The sequence below is a fragment of the Eleutherodactylus coqui genome, chromosome 12 (assembly GCF_035609145.1).
Source record: "Eleutherodactylus coqui strain aEleCoq1 chromosome 12, aEleCoq1.hap1, whole genome shotgun sequence".
In the NCBI taxonomy this organism is placed as follows: domain Eukaryota; kingdom Metazoa; phylum Chordata; class Amphibia; order Anura; family Eleutherodactylidae; genus Eleutherodactylus; species Eleutherodactylus coqui.
In genome coordinates this window covers 70446840-70467945 of record NC_089848.1, presented here as the reverse complement: position 1 = coordinate 70467945, position 21106 = coordinate 70446840, and the positions used below count along the sequence as shown (strand labels likewise).

At 45.9% G+C, this 21106-nt stretch overlaps 1 protein-coding gene across 2 annotated transcripts in view; it reads left to right on the top strand.

Annotated features, from left to right (window-relative positions):
• Nucleotides 1–21106, top strand: part of AGAP3 (ArfGAP with GTPase domain, ankyrin repeat and PH domain 3) — a 70424-nt gene that overhangs the window by 27715 nt on the left and 21603 nt on the right. For both annotated transcript variants that reach the window (XM_066585096.1, XM_066585095.1), the window contains exons 9-10: nt 5159–5251; nt 19728–19832. In XM_066585096.1, coding sequence (XP_066441193.1) covers nt 5159–5251; nt 19728–19832 — 198 coding nt within the window. The remainder of the gene's footprint in view (nt 1–5158; nt 5252–19727; nt 19833–21106) is intronic.

Below are 21106 nucleotides of genomic sequence, written 5' to 3'. Positions count from 1 at the left end.
TGCCCCCATCAGGGCTCCCAATCGAAATTCCAAATTAATCTTTTAACCACTACTCCCCCTACGACATATATATGTACACCCTGGATGAGCAGAGGTTAGAGCCGAATGACGTACATATGCATAGACTGGGCTCGGGAATTGGGCCAATGCTATCTGCAGCAAGAGATGGCTATGACTGACAGCCGGCCTCCCGCTGCAGTGGCAGGGATTGGCGAGAACGCCAATCCCCACCATTATTCTTTTACATGCACCGATGATCATAGAAAGTATGGAGTTAACAGAGGGAGGAACTCCCTCTGTGACATCATCAGCCCTCTGCCGTGAACTTGCAGAGGACTTGATAGGTTGCCATAGCAATTGGAGGTCTAACAGCGGCCTCTAGATGTGCCATAGCAAGTACTAGCGCAAAAATCACTAATATACTGCAGTGTATTATCTGAGCGATCATAAGATTGCAGGCTCTGGTTCCCTAAATGGACATAAAAACAGCTGAGAAAAAATATAAATAGTAAAAAAAAAATTCACAGAAAAAAACCACAAATCCTTTTTTGTGCACTTTTCCTTTCTTTTTTTTTTTTTTTTTTTTGTTGTAAGAAAAAAATTACTTAAAAAGCCATATATTTGTTATCGCTGCGTATGACCCATGCATTAAATTGAAAGCAGTTTGTATCCCACATTGCAAATGCTTGAAGAAAAAAAAATCTGCCGCCTTTGGTCATTTCACCTCCCAAAAAATGCAATAAACGTGATAAAAAAAAATTACAAAAAAGGTCTCGTCTCACACACAAAAAAGCCCATACACGACTCTTTCCACAGAAGATTAAATCTTATGGGCCTTTGAATGCAGTGATCTATAATATTTACATCATAAAGGTTTTTTTTATTGTGGGAAAACCTAAAAAAATGTTTAATTTTGGTATTGTTGTAATCGTTCCAACAGGCAGAAAAATTTTAATGTCACACACTGCAAAGCGAGGACTATAAAAAAAAAATGGCAGAATTTTTTTTTTTACCCTGCCCCCCCTCCCCCAAGAAATTAGTACAAGTTATACAATACATTATATGTACCCTAAAATGGTACCAATAAGAACTACAGCCCATCATGCGGAGAACAAGCCCTCACGTGGCCATATTGATGGGAAAATTAAAAGGATTTGGCTTTTGAAAAATGGAGATGAGAATCCCCCAAAATTCTTGCGCCCTAAGGTCCAAAATAAGCTGTGGCCTTAAGGGGTTAATATACTTTTAGAGTATGGGAGGTAATACTAGTTCCCAAGGGAAACCAATGCAAAAACATACAAAATCTATGCAAAACTTTCCCTTGATTTAAACCCAGGACCCCAATACTGAAAACCAACAGAGCAACCGCAGTGAAGCTATGCTGGAAGGCGATTATAAAGTACAGTCATGACTGCATTGGGAAAACGGCACGCACAGTTTGCAATCGAGAAGCGATAAAAGCTGCCACCGCATTTAAAACCGCTGCAAAAACGTGCAGTACTAAGATCAGATTGCGTCTGTCCAGTACGACATTGTCAAAGAACATGGCTGTACTGAGCCGTGATCTGATTGGCCATTACCAGTGTCATCTGTGTGGTGCGCCATTCTGTGCATGGAAGCAGTGAGTTTGAGTGGACAGAACCGATGTGGGGCAGTGGCTGCCCCTTCATTGTTGGCAGCATAGTTCATCCTGCAGGGCATGGTGACATTATTCCTGGATGCTGAATATGAGGCAGATAGGCTATATTCACACAGGTGATATCGCATACAACTCACACGAGATTCTCGCCCGTGTGTATATAGCCTTAGAGCTGAGATTATGGGCCACGTAATTCTCATCACAGGAATAGAGCCTGACTGATGTCTCCTTTTACTATGACCCACCACAGCGGCGTTTCCCACCTGGCCGCGGGGCAATCCCTCCGCACAGAGGCGTTGAGGCAGGAGGTCTCTCTCCCTCTCTTTCTCCACCATTCTCCTGTGTATTCATGTTTATCTGTGAGTCACTGAAGAATCTGTCTCCCCACCCTTCTCCCTCTTCCTTACCCTCTCCTTACTCCTCTCCAGAGATTCCCAGACATTTTACCTAAAGAGTTGCTTTGAAATAAAGTAGGTAGTGACGAGGCACACAAAATAGTCATGGAAAATTAGAGAATCTTTGCAAATGGTTACTGAAATCGCCTAAATCCGAGTTTGCATTTTCTTAGTCCTGTATAAGTGAGAGAACAGTATGTATGCAGGTCCTTAATCTGGTGCAAGCTATAGTCAACATATGGAGTCATGTGCCGGTGATGCCATGTAACGCATGGTGCGGCGTACCATACTAATAGTATATGCCATGCATCAGTGCTGCCAGTCTAAGAACTGCCATGTGCTAGGGATAACATACATTACCAGAGTGTAGGTATTGCATTGGTCCTACAGCATGCTGTCATGTAGCCCAAGTACCCAGAAGGAAGAAAATAGTCTAGATTTTCTCCTTGTGCAGCCGACCGATTCATCAATTGGAGAGATGTATATTTTTGGCAACTTTCATTGCCACTAACATACTACTGTAGATCACAAGCACAGATCTTGAAGGCTATGGACGCCTTTGGAAGGCAATGTATTTCCCTAGGTGTCACCGGGTTCTTTCTGCCCGAACCACAGCCAGCATAAATCCGGGACAGGTATACCCAGTGGCCCCATGTGGGTTTTATTCTGTAAGGCTGCAGAGTTTCCGAGTTGTCACACTTTGAAGATTGACTTGGAACAGAGCTTGAGTCAAGGAGGTGGGCCATGCTGCTTTTTTCCCACCCAAGGCATATAGGCTGACAGCTCTCTCCCTATATACAGAAGGGGAGAGAACGGTCATCCTGCACTGGAGAGGCCGGTGTAGCTAGCCTCCTTACCTCAAGACCTCTGTACGGAGTCAAACTTCAAAGTGGGTCTATTCTGAAATGTCACAGCGTTTCAGAATAAAACGTACACAGGGCCACTGTGTATATCTGTCTCAGGTTCATGCTGCCTGTGATTTGGGCAGTATGAACCCGGTGACCGACTCCCCTTTAAATGCGTGTATTTTAGGCTGACCATTTTTGCAGTAGGGTTTAATTCAAAATCTTGCACCATTTGTCTTCTGCAGCTTCTGCATATTACTGTATACAGACACTGCAGTCTAATAGGAGATCTGTAAGTGAGGCTAGACTGACCAATATAGAAACTTATGGTCCTTGTACATATATCGAATTCTCGGCCCAATGTATCAAGCGCCAGTCTATACGCATGTGCAGAGAGAGAGAGAGAGACTCGCTCATCTCTATTCATTTTCTTTTGCATGGGTTGAGAATTGGCTTATGGGGTCGAACGATCGCTAATGTGATCACTTGTCCTCACAGGCGGGCTGTACATCATCTCGTTCACACGGTAAGATGTACCACCAATCAGCGAGCATTTTTATGCTCCCATAATCCTAGGTTCCTTAACCTGGCCTGGTTGTCGGGCAAATAAGCATTCCGGGGAATACTCGGGCCCGATAGTCACCCCCTATAAAAGACTGCACTATCTATACACAGTGATATGTAGAAGCTGCAGAAGGCAAATGGTCCACATTTTTAATTAAATCATATTGCAAAAAAATGATTGTCAGCCCACATTACTTGCATTAAAGTGAAAAAAAATTATATATATATATATAGTTGCACCCCAGAAGGTGTCCATAGCCTTCAAGGATATTTCTAGTGAAGAGTAGCAAGGATGTCCACAACGTCTGCTTGTTATTAGTACAAATTGAGATCTACAGGTGCAAGCAGCCTTGGAGGTGAGCTCTTCTTAGATGCCCCAGCCCTGTCTTTCTCTCCCCACCCCTTCTCCGCTTCATTCTCTGTTCCCTCCCCCTATCTCATATATAACGTTTGTTTGTATTGTAAATGATGATGTGCTAGCATCTTCTCAGGTGTTTTTTGGTGCATCCATTTTGACCTCATTAGTCGATTTGTCCCGTCATGTACATTTTTTTTACATTCCGCCCATCAAAGATCACAGTGTGAGAGTCTCCTCACTTGGTCCTTTTTTCTACTGGAACCTTTCACCTTTTCTAGACTGGGACGTTTCAGAGGCTTCCACTGGCTCCCCTGCCGCCTCCTCAGAGTCGTGTGTCTGTTCTCCGCAAGTATCTGACTGCTCACTCTACCAACTGCCCCTGAGTGGTGGCCTTACACCCATTCTTCCTCCCTGTTGTGGGGTAGTGACTGAACGGAAAAATACGGGACACCCTTTCTCCTCCTCTTCCTCCTCCTCCTCCTCCTCCTCCTCCGTGCCTGGGCAGGGGGCGCTGAGTGCTGGGGACCTTCTCAGTTGGACAGCTGCTTTCCACCCTGCAGCCTGCACGGACTTGCCTCTTCCTGGATAAGACATGGAGATTTGGATGTGGGGTTCCTCCTCGGAACCCCCAGCCGCCCCAACCCCATCTAATTTGACATGCTGCTGTTTTCTTCCTGTCTGAATGTAATCCTTGTGCTGTGTTACCTCCATGGGAAGCACTTTTCTGGAGCCAGCGTTTTGCGGATTGTAAATGTACTATTGTACTTCTTTCTTTTGCTCTTACACTTTATCCAGAACTCCACCTGTACATACTGAGATCCATTGCGGACTACCAACTGTCTATAATGCTGTTTTGTACCAGATTTCCTTCTTTTCATTTCTCAAGTTTTGTTCTGGTGACAGTCTGTAACTAAATAAACTGGTTGGAATGAGCCGTTTGCCTGCGTTGTCCCCTTCATGCATGTCGACATTTCACGCCTGTCTCCATGCAGGATTCCTGCTGCCGCACAGGATAGGTGGGGGGTTACTGAGGATCTGTGTGGGTGGGTGCTCCTCTGCTCCGGGTGTGTGTGTATACCTATTGTCTTATTCTCCCGCGTGATTGCCTCACCTTTTATCTCCTTGACGCTTCCTTTTCTGTACTCGTATCTGCTCCGTTCCGATGTCACCCCCCCCCCTTCACCAATGTTTGAATGTTGTTATTTACGAGCAGCGCCCCCCCTAGTAATTCCTTCCTGATTTGCGTGTAGTACTCCATCCCCCCTCCTTCCTCACAACCCTACAGATGGCGAATGTGCGCGCGCTGTTCTCCCTCCTGTACCATTGTAATGTGCGCCTGTATCTTGTTCTCTTCCAGTCTCGGAGGGGCGCAGAGGTGGACAGAGAGAAGAGGGCCCCGGAATGTAAATCTGAGAGTGTTGGCAGTGGAAGAGCCATTCCTATCAAACAGGTGGGGCCCCCCCTGAGCAGAGAGCTTGTATGGACGAGTGGTGTGCTTGTTGTAGGGGCTGTAGTAGAAAGGGCAGGTAGCTCATTGCTATCCCGCGGCGCCAGCCGGAATCCCGTCTTTGTCACTGCGCACTCGCTCTTGTGTCGCTCCCTTTGTGTGCTAGTTCAATGCTTTGTACATCTCCACACTGCTTTTTGTGCGTAAAGTATCGTTCATGCTATGTGTGTGTGAGAGAGAAGAACGGGTTCTTGCAAAAGCTGGAACTCGCTGTATTCTGTCAATTGCGCCCTCTATTCGGTATGGTTCATCGCAATGTATCATTGTATAGTAGACTGGGAGACATTGCCTGTCCGGCTGCAGATTCCACTAACTTTCAAGCTCATTGATACCGATCACCCCCCATATTCTATGCAGCATACTCAGATGTGTAAGGACTGTAAAAGCTGCGTATACAGGACTAATAATGGAATTCATACAATGGAGAAGTAATGCCGATAGAGGAAATTCTTCTGCAGCAACCAAAGTAAAAAGCACCTTCCGAAGTAGTTAGGGTGCATTCGCATTAGCGAGAGCGAATCGCGCCCCACATTCTTGGGTGTGACTTGCATTGCACAGCACACGGAGGCTCTGTCCGTGTGCTGTGCTATATGCGGGAGACCACACAACTGCATGTGCGAGACTCGCACGAACATGGAACATGCTGCCATTTACCGAGAAGGATCGCCCATGTAAATACACCCATTACAAATAATGGGGCGTATTTTTGTGCGTGTTTTGTGCGTCTGGCAGCGCACAAAGCTTGCACAATTTTCTTGCCCATGTTCAATGCACCGTTAGACCCTCAGCTGGTAATACAACAGGCTTTGGTAGAGTGTGATTGCTCGTTATGGACAACACTGATTTAATTGTAGAAATGACCTTTAACTTCAGGTGACCGACACTTATACACTGTCCTACCAAAAGTATTTATTTCCATATGTTAATAGTTAGTGGGGCTCCTTTGGCCCTAATGATATTGGATATTCTTCGTGGCATACTTTCTACTAACGTCTGATGCATTCCAGCTGGCATTTCCCTCAATTTATCCTGCAAATGTCTAGCGAGTTCTCTCAATTATGATGCTCGGCCTATCTAAAATGACACAAGGAGTGTCGTCATTGGACAGTTGGGCAATGGAAGCGCATTATACAAAGGGATGAATCGTACTACTTCACACTCAGATAGGATGGAGGTAACTGGGGGAAGGAGATGCCCAGGTAACAACGTTTGGCTGAGTGTGTTGTGCCAACAATTAGGTACAGTGGAGGTTGTGTTACACACATGGCATGGTCTCAGTCTGTTGGTTGTAGTGGTAAGAACCATGAGTACAGATGCGTACCTTGAAATTCTAGGCAACCATGTTCTGCCGACAATGTGGCAATACTGTGGGAATGCTCAGCAATACTTCCGACAAGACAACCAGCCTTCTCACAAATCCAACGCTGTTTTACGTTGGTTTGAATACATAGATGTTCCACGATTGGATCGGCTGCACAGAGTCCCAAACTGAACCCTACTGAACATCTTTGGGACAAACTGGAACATCAGGTCAGGAAATATGAACAGCAACCATTTTCTTTGAGAGAACTTTCCAGATGTTTGCAGGACGAATGGAGGGAAATACAAGTTGAAGTGTATAAGACATTAGTAGAAAGTATGCAACAGAGAGTATCCAATCTCATTAAATAAGGCCCCACTAAGTGTTAAAATATGGGAATAAGTACTTTTGATTCTCGCTCAGGTGTCCAATTACTTCTGGTAGAGCAGTTTATGTATGGCAGTAATTTGCTATGTTTTGCTGTAGTCTAACCTGGGGTCCTATGGAAAACCATCGATAGCACATACTGACTTTCGATAAATTTTGGGGACTGTATCTTCATTACTTTTCCCTATACTGTTGTGTTTTTTATATATATATATATATATATATATATATATATATATATATATATATATATATACACATACAATCATAACTGTGCCTAGGGTAGGAAGGCTTAAAAGGTGAGCCTTAGAAATAAGCGATCACAATAAAGAATTTTGGATTTATACACTTCTAAGATGCCTTCCATGTCCCATAGCTGTAGACCAGTTCTCTTCCCATCAGTGGCGGTTCACTATAAAAGCGTGTGTTGCTGCAGAAGACCCTCTGGTTTTTGGTGACTTCTCCATTTAAGTCTCCTTTCACATCCATGTTGGAGGATCTGTAAAAATTGCCAGACCCAATAATGCAGCATGCAGCGCTATTTCAGCGGGCAAAATACCGTTGGACACCATGACCCGATGGAGTCCTCTAGACTTTTCTTGTCCATTGTAGCGGATCCAGCACTACCATTATTTTAGTTTTTCTGCTGCTGTGATGCAACAGAACAACATAGATGTCAAGAAAGCCTAAGCAGAGCTTCTGCGTTGTCCAGCGTGAGAACCTGCACTCTGTGCCATACAGACCGCTAGATTGAACATGAACTTTTCTGGTTTACCGGCTCAGCAGAAGTCTTGAAAAAATATAGTGTGCCTCCTGTTATTCTGGTTCCAGCCAGTACAGTGCTGCACCATCAGCAGTAGTGGCCTTGTAGTGCTCCCCCGCAGTACAGTGCTGCAGCCTTCTAGTGCTCCCCCGCAGTACAGTGCTGCAGCCTTGTAGTGCTCCCCCGCAGTACAGTGCTGGAGCCTTGTAGTGCTCCCCCGCAGTACAGTGCTGCAGCCTTGTAGTGCTCCCCCGCAGTACAGTGCTGCAGCCTTGTAGTGCCCCCCCCCCGCAGTACAGTGGTGCACCCTCAGCAGTAGCAGCCTTGTAGTGCTCCCCCGCAGTACAGTGCTGCAGCCTTGTAGTGCTCCCCCGCAGTACAGTGCTGCAGCCTTGTAGTGCTCCCCCGCAGTACAGTGCTGCAGCCTTGTAGTGCTCCCCCGCAGTACAGTGCTGCAGCCTTGTAGTGCTCCCCCGCAGTACAGTGCTGCACCCTCAGCAGTAGTGGAGTTTAGTGCATGCTGTTCTGCAGCAGCACAGAGCGTAATAAAGTCCAGATTAGAATCAGAAATACATTTGGGTGAATGTGACATTCTAATGAATATGCTCCAAATATATGATCCTACATACATACAGACAAGTGCGATATCAGGCCAAGATACTCGGCCCGATAGCGTGCTTGCAAACGTGCGTTTTTCACGCTGATGCTTGATGTTTTTCATTTTAAACCGCCTTGCGTCACTTCTGTCAAATTGCAATCCTCGGGCGCTTGTTTCACGCATATCAGAGGATCGCAAATGTTTCCCATTATTTTTAATGGGAAACATCGTACCGCAGTCACATCGCATGGCATGCGACTCTAATGCAATGTCTTTTAAGGTCCCGTTGAAAACGGCGGGTGAGGCTTTCCACGGGAATGCCAAAAGATAAAACGTGCTGCGAGGGGGGGGGGGGGGGGGGAACACTAATTCGAATAAGTCCATTCAAAAGAATGGCGTTCATATTCATGCAAGTTTTGTGGGTCTCGCAACGCACAAAAGTCGCGCTAGATTCTTGGCCGTGTAGAGAAGCCGTTAGTCTGGAGCCTTCAAGTCCCAAGCCACATACACCACATTATGGCGGCATTATACGGTGTTTTATGGCCAACTGCTGCCCTTGAATTTACAATTTATTTAGATATTTAATCTGGTGATGTTCCTACAGAGTGGGATGTGTGAATGTTATTGATGCACGCAGCCCCCCCAACAGCGGGGTCCACATCATGAACTCATGCGCTGCCTTTACCGTATACTTACCATGTTGCTAATCCATGTACTGATGAGCTGGAGATGACGATTACTTCAATGTGGCTTCCATTTTCTTCACTCTTCCTTCCTGTTATTTCTTTTGTCCCTGTACACACAGAGCGCTGTATGCTGCGTATGTAAGACGGATGTTTGGACAGACTCATTTCTTTCAGAAGTGAATTTAGGCATGCTCACTCCATTTTTTTAATCTAATGTTCGTTCTCTAATGAACCATGAATAAACCATGAATAAATCTGCACAGTAAGGCTGTGACGTCCATTATGTGACCTTCTCATTCAGAAAAATCTAGAGAGCCCCAATTTTAAAGGGCAGTAGGGTTACATGAGGGAGACGGGAGGAGGGCACCAATTCTGATGTAGTGCACCAATAATGAGGTAAGACACAAGAGACTAGCATTAAACGGTACTAAGGGAGTTGTCTCATGACATTCTGTCAATTGCTCCCTCTATTTGGAATGGTTTATGACAGTGTACCCTTCTATAGTAGACTTAAGGCCCTTTTACACGCAATGCTTATCGCTTAAAAGCCATCTTTTGAGCGATAATCGTTGCGTGTAAATGTGCGCCCATCGTGCAGTTTTCGTCCATCGCTGAGTACAGCTCAGCTTAAAATCCGTCATCCCTGATAAGAGGGGCCGCACACTTGAGTTTTCCGCGGGCAGTGGGGATAACAATCTTTCAGCTGCTGTCCCACTGGAGAACAATAGTGATGTATTTAGAGAACAGACCACCCGCTGTTCTCTAAATACATGCAAATGAAGCTAGTTAGCTACTAATGGGCTGCTTAGCCCATTAGTAGCTAATGCAAAATGATCGCTCAAAACTGTCAGTTTCTGATGAACTTTGAGCGATCATCTGTGCGTGTGTGTGGGGCTTTAAAGATATTGCCTGTCCGGCTGCAGTTTCCACTAACTTTCAGGCTCATTGATACTAATCACCCCCATATTCTATGCAACATATTCAGATGTGTAAGGACTTGAAAAGCTGCGTATATAGGACTATTAATGGGATGCATACTGTGGAGATGTAATGCCGATAGAGGAAATTCTACTGCAGCAACCAAAGTAAAAAGTAGTTTAACCTTCCAAATTAAATGGGGTGCATTCACATGGGCGAGAGCGTCATTCTCGGGCGCAGCTTGTATCGCACAGCACACCTCAACCATGTGCACTACTACTCCCATCCACTTCAGTGGGACCGCCAGAGCTACGGCTGTGGGGTCTGGTTGCAGTGATGCATAGTCTGGGGTGTCGTGGGACAACCTTTCTTGGAGCTTCTTCACACACACCAACTCCAGTGCTGTCTGCAAAATTGGACATTGTCCATGTACTGTACAATTATCACGGATGTCTTAACATTGTTTAGGCTATTCTCATCCCTGAAAACTGACCAGAATAGAAAATGCTGCGATTCTCTTCACACGGACCATTGATCTGTGTGGAAAGAAAAATGTGTACTTGGATATAGCCATGGTGTATATAACGTCTCCATCTGCAGTTCATGGAAAACATGGCAGCACGAAGACGTGAAAAACCGTGTGTGCATAAGGACATGGGCGTATGGGCAGTTTTGTTGTGGATTTTCCGTACTGTGTGGACATACCCTTAGTGGGTGGGAGCTGCATATTATGCTCATAGTTTTCACAGGGGTTATACCGAGTATACAGATAAATATGCATGTAGCGTGCGCATTTACTGTGTATTTAAACCTCCCATAGCCTATAATGGGCATATTCCACTCCAAATTTGGACATGCTGTGTTTTCTGTTTCACGTGTGTAATATGCACATGAAAAAAACCTGCATGTCTAAATGGCCCAATGGGCTTTTAGGACTGTGTATTACGCACTTAAAAATGTCCACTTAATATGTAACCCCCATACCACTGTGTGAGTGAGCACTTCTTATGTGCAAAGCAAAACGTGTCAAAATAGACTTTTAGTATGAGTTTGTAGTCACTTCTACAGTGTTATCTGAAGGGAGGTCATGCCCTAAATTGGTGATCTGCAGGATTTTGGGTGCAGAATATTAGCTTACATGTATAGTAACCATAACATGCTGGAAGGACGTTACTGATGTGTCAAAAAGGCAAATGCATACTATAATAGCAGTAAGTAAATCTGCAGTATCATTCCGGCTCTACACTCACACACCGATGCAGCCACAGTAGTATACCAGAATACGAATCATGGGATCCCTGCCCACCTGTAGACTGCATAGTCAAAGGAAGTTAGGGGTATTTATACATAAACCAAACAGATACATTGTTAATATGAGTGCCAGTCACCTACAAATGGTTTAACAATCACAAGATTTTGAATTACAAGAGTTAAAACTATTGATGGCCTATCCTAATGACCCTTACCGATCAGCTGTTCTCTAAGTCGGATCACTCCTGTTTAGGATGATTTTTGTATGAAGCAGACAGCTTCAGTCTCATTGCAGAAGCTCAGCTTGAAATAAATGAGAACTTGGCTTGCAATACCAAGCTTGGCCACTACAGTGAGAACAGAGCTGTCTGTTGCCTGCAGAAATCAGCTTGGTACATGATCACACAGACGTGGTGAACATCTGATTGGTTGGGGTCCAAGACACTGAGCTACTATTGATGACTAGAGATGAGCGAGCGTACTCGGAAAAGCACTACTCGCTCGAGTAATTTGCTTTATCCGAGTATCGCTGTGCTCGTCCCTGAAGATTCGGGTGCCGCTGCGGCTGACAGGTGAGTCGCAGCGGGGAGCAGGGGAGAGCGGGCGGGAGAGAGGGAGACAAAGATCTCCCCTCCGTTCCTCCCCGCTCTCCCCTGCAGCTCCCCGCTCCGTGCCGGCACGCGAATCTTCAGGGACGAGCACAGCGATACTTGGATAAAGCAAATTACTCGAGCGAGTAGTGCTTTTCCGAGTACGCTCGCTCATCCCTATTGATGACCTATCCTGAGGATAAGCCATCAATAGTTTATGACTGGACAATCCCTTTAATATGGTGCAATAATTGTGTGTAAGGGCACCTACCCACTAGACATAAGTTTTCTTTTGATGCGAGAGCGAGTGAAAACGCATGATTTTGAAACTAGTGATTTTCAATGGTTTCATACTCGTTTGTGATTTTTCACTCAAGCCTCACAGTGCAGAGAAAAATCTGGAATATTGCTCATTATTTTCAATGGGGCTGGTGCGGCCCTATTGAAAGCAATGGGTTGCAGGCAATCCCCACAGCAATGGTTTTCGGGGAAGGGCTTGGAATATAAGCCCTTCCCTGAAAATCATCCCTAACTGTAAGAAAAAAAATAACAATTTTTACTCACCTAGAAGAGCCGTCCGGCTCTTCTCTCCAGCTCCGGCAGTCGTCTTCTGGAGGCCGGGGATTGAAAAATCCCCACCTCCAGAAAGCGCTGCCTGTGATTGGCACAGCGCTATGACCAATCACAGGCAGCGCTCAGCTGTCATTCAATAATTACTTGATAAAGGTCTCCCTTAGGTCGAAACGTAGCCTACCATTTTTATGATGACCATGGAGGAATAAAGGTTATTCTTTTATTGATACCTTTCTATGCTGCCACTTTTTTCTACTACTTCCAGCTGTCATTCAATGAAATCCGTGGGGATGAAGGAATCCCCTGCCAGAGCTGTCACAGCTGTGGCAGAAGTCAGCGATGTACTCGGCCCCATTGAAAACTATGAGCAGTATCGCAGATTTTTCTTAGCGCTTTGAGGCTTGAGTGAAAAATCGCAAGCAAGTATGAAACCATTGAAAATCATTGGTTTCATAATCATGCGTTTTCACTCAAGCCTCGCATTGCAAGAAAACCTATCGCTAGTGGGTAGGCGCCCGTAGTTCTATCGCTTCACTTTTCTCCACTCATGCTGTTTCCAATCCAAATGGCAAGAAAATAGATACCTGTTAACACGAGGGGATGTACTACTGACAACGATGATTTTACAAGTCTCTACACTGGACAATTATTGGGAACGGCCATTCAGTCTATCGATTGGCTGATTATTGTCCTGTGTAAAAAGCTCTTAAAGGGAACCTGTCCTCATGTTTGAGCCCCATAAACTATTGGGAAGCTGTATTTGCTACTCATGGGGCGCCCTGTTGTTGTGCTGTGAACCTGCAAAGATGCCGTGCATGAAGAGTGACACTTTGCGGGGGCATAGCCCTGTGAGTATGAAACACCGCTTCCTAGACTCCTTGTTCTCTCACCTTTGAACCCAATAATGTAGTTCATGGTGCTCAAACGTCATGACGGGTTCCCTTTAAGTCAGGCGCTTCTTATCAGCTTAAAGGGAATGTGTCCTCAGAAAATCCCCTATTGTATAATTTTCACACGGACTACTAGCTTAATAAGCTGAGACTTTTCAGCAGTCGTCTCATTATCTTCACAGGCAGGATTATAAGGAAAAGTAACACCTATATATACAGTAGATGGCACAGGATTCACCATTCACAATAGGTGATGATCACAGCTTACCTCCTGCCCTTCCCTGCACAGTGATGTCTGAATGGGTCAGAACATTCTCATAGGAGTCAATAGGTCCCTTTCTGTCCTCATGCTCAACTGTGAACCTATATCTAAATTCTGCTAATTGCAGCTCAGGCAGGATGGCGGCCCCTATATTTATGTACGGAAAATTGAAATAAATCTACAGTCAGAAAATAAAAGCTGATTACAAAAATAGAAAATGTTTCATTATCTGGTTTTAATTAGTAAAAAAAACAAAAAAAATATTTATAGAGCATAGATTCCCTTTTACCATCTGGTGAATCCAGATCCATCCTACTGGGGCATCTAGAGTAGTAAGCAGGGGTCCCACTAGGATGGATGAAGTTGCCCTCAAATCTTCAAATTAACATAGTAAATGGGAGAGCGAAGGGGAACTGAAGGAGTAGTGATTAAAGATGCTAAATAACACACTTGTTAGGGTACATTCACATGGGCGTGCGCGATATCGGGCCGAGGAATTTGGCTTGCCAATGTGCATTTTGCACGTTTTTAGGTCAAAAACGCCTTGCGTCGCTTCTGTGAAATTGCGATTCTCGGCTGCGTTTCACATGAGTAAAAGGATCGCAAGTGTTTCCCATGGATTTCAATGGGAAGAATCGCCCTCGCATGCACATAGCGTGACATGTAAGTGCCATGCAATGTCTTTAAAGGTCCGATAGAGCGCCAAAAGATAGGACATCTAGCGATTTTCCTCCTTGCAGTATCACTGTGACGGGGAAAAAATCGCTCATGTGAATAAGTCCATTCACAATAATGGAGTTCATCGTATTCATGTGAGCGTCTCGTCTGTGTGAAAGTAGCCTAATGGCCCTTTTACACGCGACGACACTCGGCTAAACACCTGCACGAGCGCTGACATCACGGCTAAGGTCGTTATCGCTCGTGCAGAGCATTGAGACAAACAAACTTCTCTGTTGGATCGCAGGCTTCTCGATCAGCACTTCACCTTCTATGTAAAGCGCTGAGCGGGGGCGTTTACACGGAACAAGAAGTCGGCCATAGTTTTTATGCTGACTGAAAGTTAACGATAACGACTTGCGAACAAATAGTGAGTGATTTTTTCCCCCCCTGTATTTTGCGTTTACACTGAGCGATTATCGCTTGAATTAATTTATTTGAATGAATTTTGAGCGATAAGCGTTACGTGTAAACGGGCCATTAGTCAGTGTTCCTCAATGACGTCACTATTCCCTCAGCCACTCCTCTTCTCTGCCTTCAGAATGTTACCTCTTGTTGGTACTTGCCCAACAGACACAATTGACAGATCATCGTTCCGTTGACCCCAAAACTTTAAAACCCTCTTTATCCAAAGGTGTTACATGTCGCCATTTTTTCAGTTATCCCACTAGAAACAAGTATTGAAACACAATAGATGACATGTGCCGCTACATGTAACAATACTACGTGGCGGACCGCATGTAGTTACATGGAATTTACTGGTTGGCAGATTTCTGTCTGCTGCTATCTCACGTGTGAACAGATAGTTGAGTTTCCCATGAGCCTCATGTGGCGCAGAGTGTTACGGCAGCAGAAATTAGGTCCTAAGCTCTCGCTCACGACCTGAAGGTTGCAGGTTCAATCCCTGTGTGGTTCAGGTAGCAGGCTCAATGTTGACTAATCCTTCCGAGGTCAGTAAAATGGGTACCCAGCTCGCTGGGGGGTAAAAAGATGAATGGGCAAATCCTTGGCAGACTGCGGAAGGCAATGGCAAACCACTCCACAAAAACAGTCTGCATAGGAAATGTCATGATGTGACATTGCTCAAGGAGTCAGGGGACAGGACTTTACCTTACCTTACCTTTAGCACAAGAAGACGAAGAAGAGAACCACTTTGTCAATTCAGGCTGCAGATTTTTGCTTAATTCTCACCCATTTTGCTGGTGCAAAACTCTGTTGATTTTCTACATGCAAGTCCTTGCCAGAAGATATGTGGGTGTATTTGCAAGATGAGGATTTTCACGGAGCAAAATATTGAGCTAGACTAAGGTGCACATACAGACAAGTCTCTGCTGATTTGTGGAGATCTGGGGACTCCGAACACCACCGATCAGATATTGACGGCCTCTCCTGGTCTCACATTACCAGTATTTTACTGCAGGGAAATCCCATTAACTACTTCATTGATCAAACTCCTATTAAGTAGAATATTCCACAAATGTTTTTCCCTGTCACCCTAAGTGCCAGTGGGTCTTTCATTGTCCTGTCCCCTAATGCCACTCTCACACAGGTGTTTTTGCTATAGCAGGGCTGTTTTGTACAGTGTTTAGTGTTTGCCTGCGTTGTTGCTGCGCTTTTAGCGCAGTAATAATGCAGTCAATGCAAGCTGATGACATCACCACTTTCCCTTCCGCCCCGGTGACATAGAATGCTGCATTCAAAAATGCGGTAAAACGTTGTACACAGCGTGCTACCGCGTTGGAAACTCTCGCAACGTGTGCTTAAACGCACGAAAACAGAAAAGACAGCGCTTCGAAAATTGTCGAGTTCGAACGCTAGTCTGAGAAGCCCAGTGAAATCAATGGAGGCATTTGCAGTGTTTGAAATGCCGCACTGAACGCTGTAAAAAGCGGGCTGTTTGAAGAGCGGTTTAAGTGCCAGTGTTTCACTGTTCTGTACCCCGAGCGTCAGTGTGTGATTGTCTTATCAGTGTCTGTGGCATTGTCCTGCCACCCTAGGTGTCTGTGGCATTGTCCTGCCACCCTAGGTGTCTGTGGCATTGTCCTGCCACCCTAGGTGTCTGTGGCATTGTCCTGCCACCCCAGGTGTCTGTGGCATTGTCCTGCCACCCCAGGTGTCTGTGGCATTGTCCTGCCACCCCAGGTGTCTGTGGCATTGTCCTGCCACCCCAGGTGTCTGTGGCATTGTCCTGCCACCCCAGGTGTCTGTGCCATTGTCCTGCCACCCCAAGCGTTTGTGTCATTGTCTTGCCCCCCCAAGTGTCTGTGGCATTCCCTTGCCCCCCCAAGTGTCTGTGGCATTCCCTTGCCACCCCAAGTGTCTGTGGCATTCCCTTGCCACCCCAAGTGTCTGTGGCATTCCCTTGCCACCCCAAGTGTCTGTGGCATTGCCTTGCCACCTGAAGCCTCAGTGTGTCATTGTCTTGTACCCCAAGTGACAGTGTTTCACATTTCTGTACCCCAGCATCAGTGTGTATTGTCATGTTACCTTAGGTGTTAATTTGTCATTGTCCCGTCCTAAAGTTGTTAATTTTTGCTGAAAGGGAGGAAAGGAAAATATTGAAGTAACTTACAATTTGCAGGGTGCACTTACTGTTTAGACCACTAGATGGCAGCTCTGTATTACCAATAGCTCTTAGACATGTGTTTAGAGAGATTGTTAATTCTGACTGCATGACTGGTAGATCTTGTGTACCTTCTGCCATGGTGGTATAATCCTAGAAGTGTTAAGTAGCTGTGGAGGGCAGTCCGTACCCGTGTCTGACCGCTCTCTGTGTATCACTCCGTTCTCCTGGTGTTGGTCAGTGTTTGTACCAGTGTGTTTGCCCCTGTGTGCTGTCCATCCGTCACTATACACCTTTGGCCATCTTCATGCTTTGCTGCTCTCCACCTCTGTGTCTGTGCTGCATATTTCTCAGGCACTGTCTACCTCCAGGGCCATTAAGTGACAGAGCATCATGTCCTCTAGCATAGCTTCATGCATAGTGTGGACATTGGCTTCAAGTATCTGGAAGTTGCTGAATGGAAACACTAATGGTAGATATGCTCTGAGTACAGTGAAAGTGCAAGCAGTGTTCCAGTAATTTGCTTTGCACCGCAGTCACCATAGCTGTATGGTTGGGGGGACACATTTGTTTACCTGCACACTTTTACATAGCTAATGTTCTCTTTGGACATGTGGAACCTAACATGTAGAGCTCCATCACTAGATGTCACAATACCACGGAAATGCAGGGGAAATAGGCTGATTAACGAACACAGGTGCAGGGCGTTGAAGGTGTCACCTTGGATCATATCTTTTTGCCACATTTTCTATGCTTTGCTACATTGTGCCATGCTGTCTTTCTCTATGGTGCATTCTGTTCCTTTTTCTCTTTATGTAATACTAAATCAACAGATGAATGAAGGTGTGAATAAGTGAAATGATAACCCTTAACAGTGAGAAATCTCCCTCACTGACTGGTAAGTGCATAACTCATTGTCTGGTTTCAGTGTTTGGTAAATGGGCTGAGATGACTAGTCTAAAAGTATTTCATAGACATGTTCAAAAGTAAGGGATTGGGTAGGTTAGAGGATTGATGGAGAGTTGGGTAGGTTAGAGGATTGATGGAGAGTTGGGTTGGTTGGTGGGTTGGTGTGAGAGCTGGGTTGATGGGTGGTTTGGTGTGAGAGCTGGGTTGATGGGTGGTTTGGTGTGAGAGCTGGGTTGATGGGTGGGTTGGTGTGAGAGCTGGGTTGATGGGTGGGTTGGTGTGAGAGCTGGGTTGATGGGTGGGTTGGTGTGAGAGCTGGGTTGATGGGTGGGTTGGTGTGAGAGCTGGGTTGATGGGTGGCTTGGTGGAGAGCTGGGTTGATGCGTGGGTTGGTGGAGAGCTGGGTTGATGGGTGGGTTGGTGGAGAGCTGGGTTGATGGGTGGCTTGGTGGAGAGCTGGGTTGATGGGTGGCTTGGTGGAGAGCTGGGTTGGTGGGTGGGTTGGTGGAGAGCTGGGTTGGTGGGTGGGTTGGTGGAGAGCTGGGTTGGTGGGTGGGTTAGTGGAGAGCTGGGTTGGTGGGTGGGTTGGTGGAGAGCTGGGTGGGTTGGTGGAGAGCTGGGTTGCTTGGAGGGTTGACGGAGAGCTGGGTTGGTGGGTGGGTTAGTGGAGAGATGGGTTGGTGGAGAGCTGGGTTGGTGGGTGGGTTGGTGGAGAGATGGGTTGGTGGGTGGGTTGGTGGAGAGCTGGGTTGGTGGGTGGGTTGACGGAGAGCTGGGTTGCTTGGAGGGTTGACGGAAAGCTGGGTTGCTTGGAGGGTTGACGGAGAGCTGGGTTGCTTGGAGGGTTGACGGAGAGCTGGGTTGGTGGGTTGATGTAGTGAGGTTAGTTAGTTTAGGCATGAGTTGGATGGTGAGTTGTTGCAGAGATGGGGTGGATGGATGTAGAGAGGGTTTTAAATGGTGGGTTGATGTACAGAGAAGTTAAATGGTAAGTTGATATAGAAATGGGTTAGATGATGAGGTAATATAAAGAGGTTTGGCGGTGGGTTGGTGTACAGAGATATTTGAGAATGATTTAGTGTAAAGAGATATTGGAGAATGGTTTAGTGTAAAGAGATATTGGAGAATGGTTTAGTGTAAAGAGAGATTGGAGAATGGGTTAGTGTAAAGAGAGATTGGAGAGTGGGTTAGTGTAGAGAGAGGTTAAATAATGGGTTGGTGTAGAGAGAGGTTGGATAATGGGTTGCTGTAGAGGGAGGTTGGATAATGGGTTGGCGTAGAGAGAGGTTGGAAAATGGGTTGGCGTAGAGAGAGGTGGGATAACGGGTTGGCGTAGAGAGAGGTGGGATAACGGGTTGGCGTAGAGAGAGGTGGGATAACGGGTTGGCGTAGAGAGAGGTGGGATAACGGGTTGGCGTAGAGAGAGGTGGGATAACGGGTTGGCGTAGAGAGAGGTGGGATAACGGGTTGGCGTAGAGAGAGGTGGGATAACGGGTTGGCGTAGAGAGAGGTGGGATAACGGGTTGGCGTGGAGAGAGGTGGGATAACGGGTTGGCGTGGAGAGAGGTGGGATAACGGGTTGGCGTAGAGAGAGGTGGGATAACGGGTTGGCGTAGAGAGAGGTGGGATAACGGGTTGGCGTATAGAGAGGTGGGATAACGGGTTGGCGTAGAGAGAGGTGGGATAACGGGTTGGCGTAGAGAGAGGTGGGATAACGGGTTGGCGTAGAGAGAGGTGGGATAACGGGTTGGCGTGGAGAGAGGTGGGATAACGGGTTGGCGTGGAGAGAGGTGGGATAACGGGTTGGCGTGGAGAGAGGTTAAGAAGCAGGTTTCTGTCGACATGGGTTGGATGGTGTGTTGATATCGAGGTGGGTTGATGTGGAGGGGAATGGATGGTAGGTGGATATAGAGAGAGAGGTTGGATAGTGGATTGAGATGACTGGTTTCTGGATAGATTGGGCATTGGGTGTTTTGCTACAGCAGAAGAAACTTTGTTTATTTTTTTTGCAGGGAGTTCTGCTGAAGAGGAGCGGGAAGTCTCTAAATAAAGAGTGGAAGAAGAAATACGTGACCCTTTGTGATAACGGGGTACTGACATACCACCCAAGTCTCCACGTGAGTATTCATTTTCTTAGCGTTTCTCTTTCTCCTGCTCCCAGCTCACATAGAAGGTAAAGCGCTAAGCAAGAAGCCCAAGATCCAGCGGTGAAGTCTGTCAGTGTAAACGCTCTGCACGAGTGCTAACGACCTTAGCGGTGACATCAGCGCTCGTGCAGTCATTTAGATGACTGCCATTCCCTTGTAAAAGGGACATAACACCATGTACTGAGATAGTATATCTCTTCTGTTATCTTACCTGTGATCCCATATTATGCTGTATATTATGATATATTACACCTCTTCTTTTACCTCATCTTACACCTTATATTATAGTGTATAATGGGATATTACATCTCTCCTGTTATCTTAATTGTCACTTTGTGTTATACTCTTCTGTTATCTTACCTATAAACCCTATAATTTACTGTATGCTTGGATATTAAACCTCTCCTGTCACCCTGTCTTATGCTGTATACTGGGATAGTACACCTCACCTGTTATATCACTTGTCAATTTGTAGTATAGTTCTTACTGAGATATCACACCTTTCCTGTTTTCTCACCCGTGATTTTGTATAATACTGGGATATTGTATCTCACCTATTATCGCACCTGTCACTTCGTATTACAGTACATTCTTTGTAAAAAAAATAATCAAGTACCTAGAAGTAGTTGTTGTTTTGCTGCAAAACTTGGCATGCAGTTACATCTCAGGCAGATATGGAAATGATTAGAGTTGTGGTGTGATTAGATGAACGGTCTTGTCACCTGAGGCCCTAAAAGCGGTTCCACCCATGACCTATTAAAAAGCCCTCGGAGACTCCTTGTGTGCAGTGACCTCTTTTTTTCACTTGTGTAGATCTTGTTGACCACTAGACGCCTTTACAATGCAATCCAAGAGATTTCGCCCAGTTAACAGAGTTTTGGATGGGGTGCGTTGTTGGAGTGCGAGAAGCTGGATGGTCGTATCAACAAATTGCCCACCACCTAGGCCGTTCTGACCAGACTGTTAGGAAGTGTTAGGACCAGTGTATGTCTAAGGGCACACAAGGTTACCAGGCTCAGGACACGCTTCACAGCTCATCAGTAGAGAGGCTCGTCCGATCGTTTGACAAGCACGAGCAGCTCCAACTGTTTGTTGTCCACCATCCAGAGACAGGTGGCGCCATCGCTATAGGCGCCTCTGTAAGAACCATTTCCAGGCGCTTGGCTATAGGCCATTTGGTCTCACAGCGCCTATTACTGGTACTGCCTATGACACCCACCCACAATCCCTTCGGTTTGCAGTGT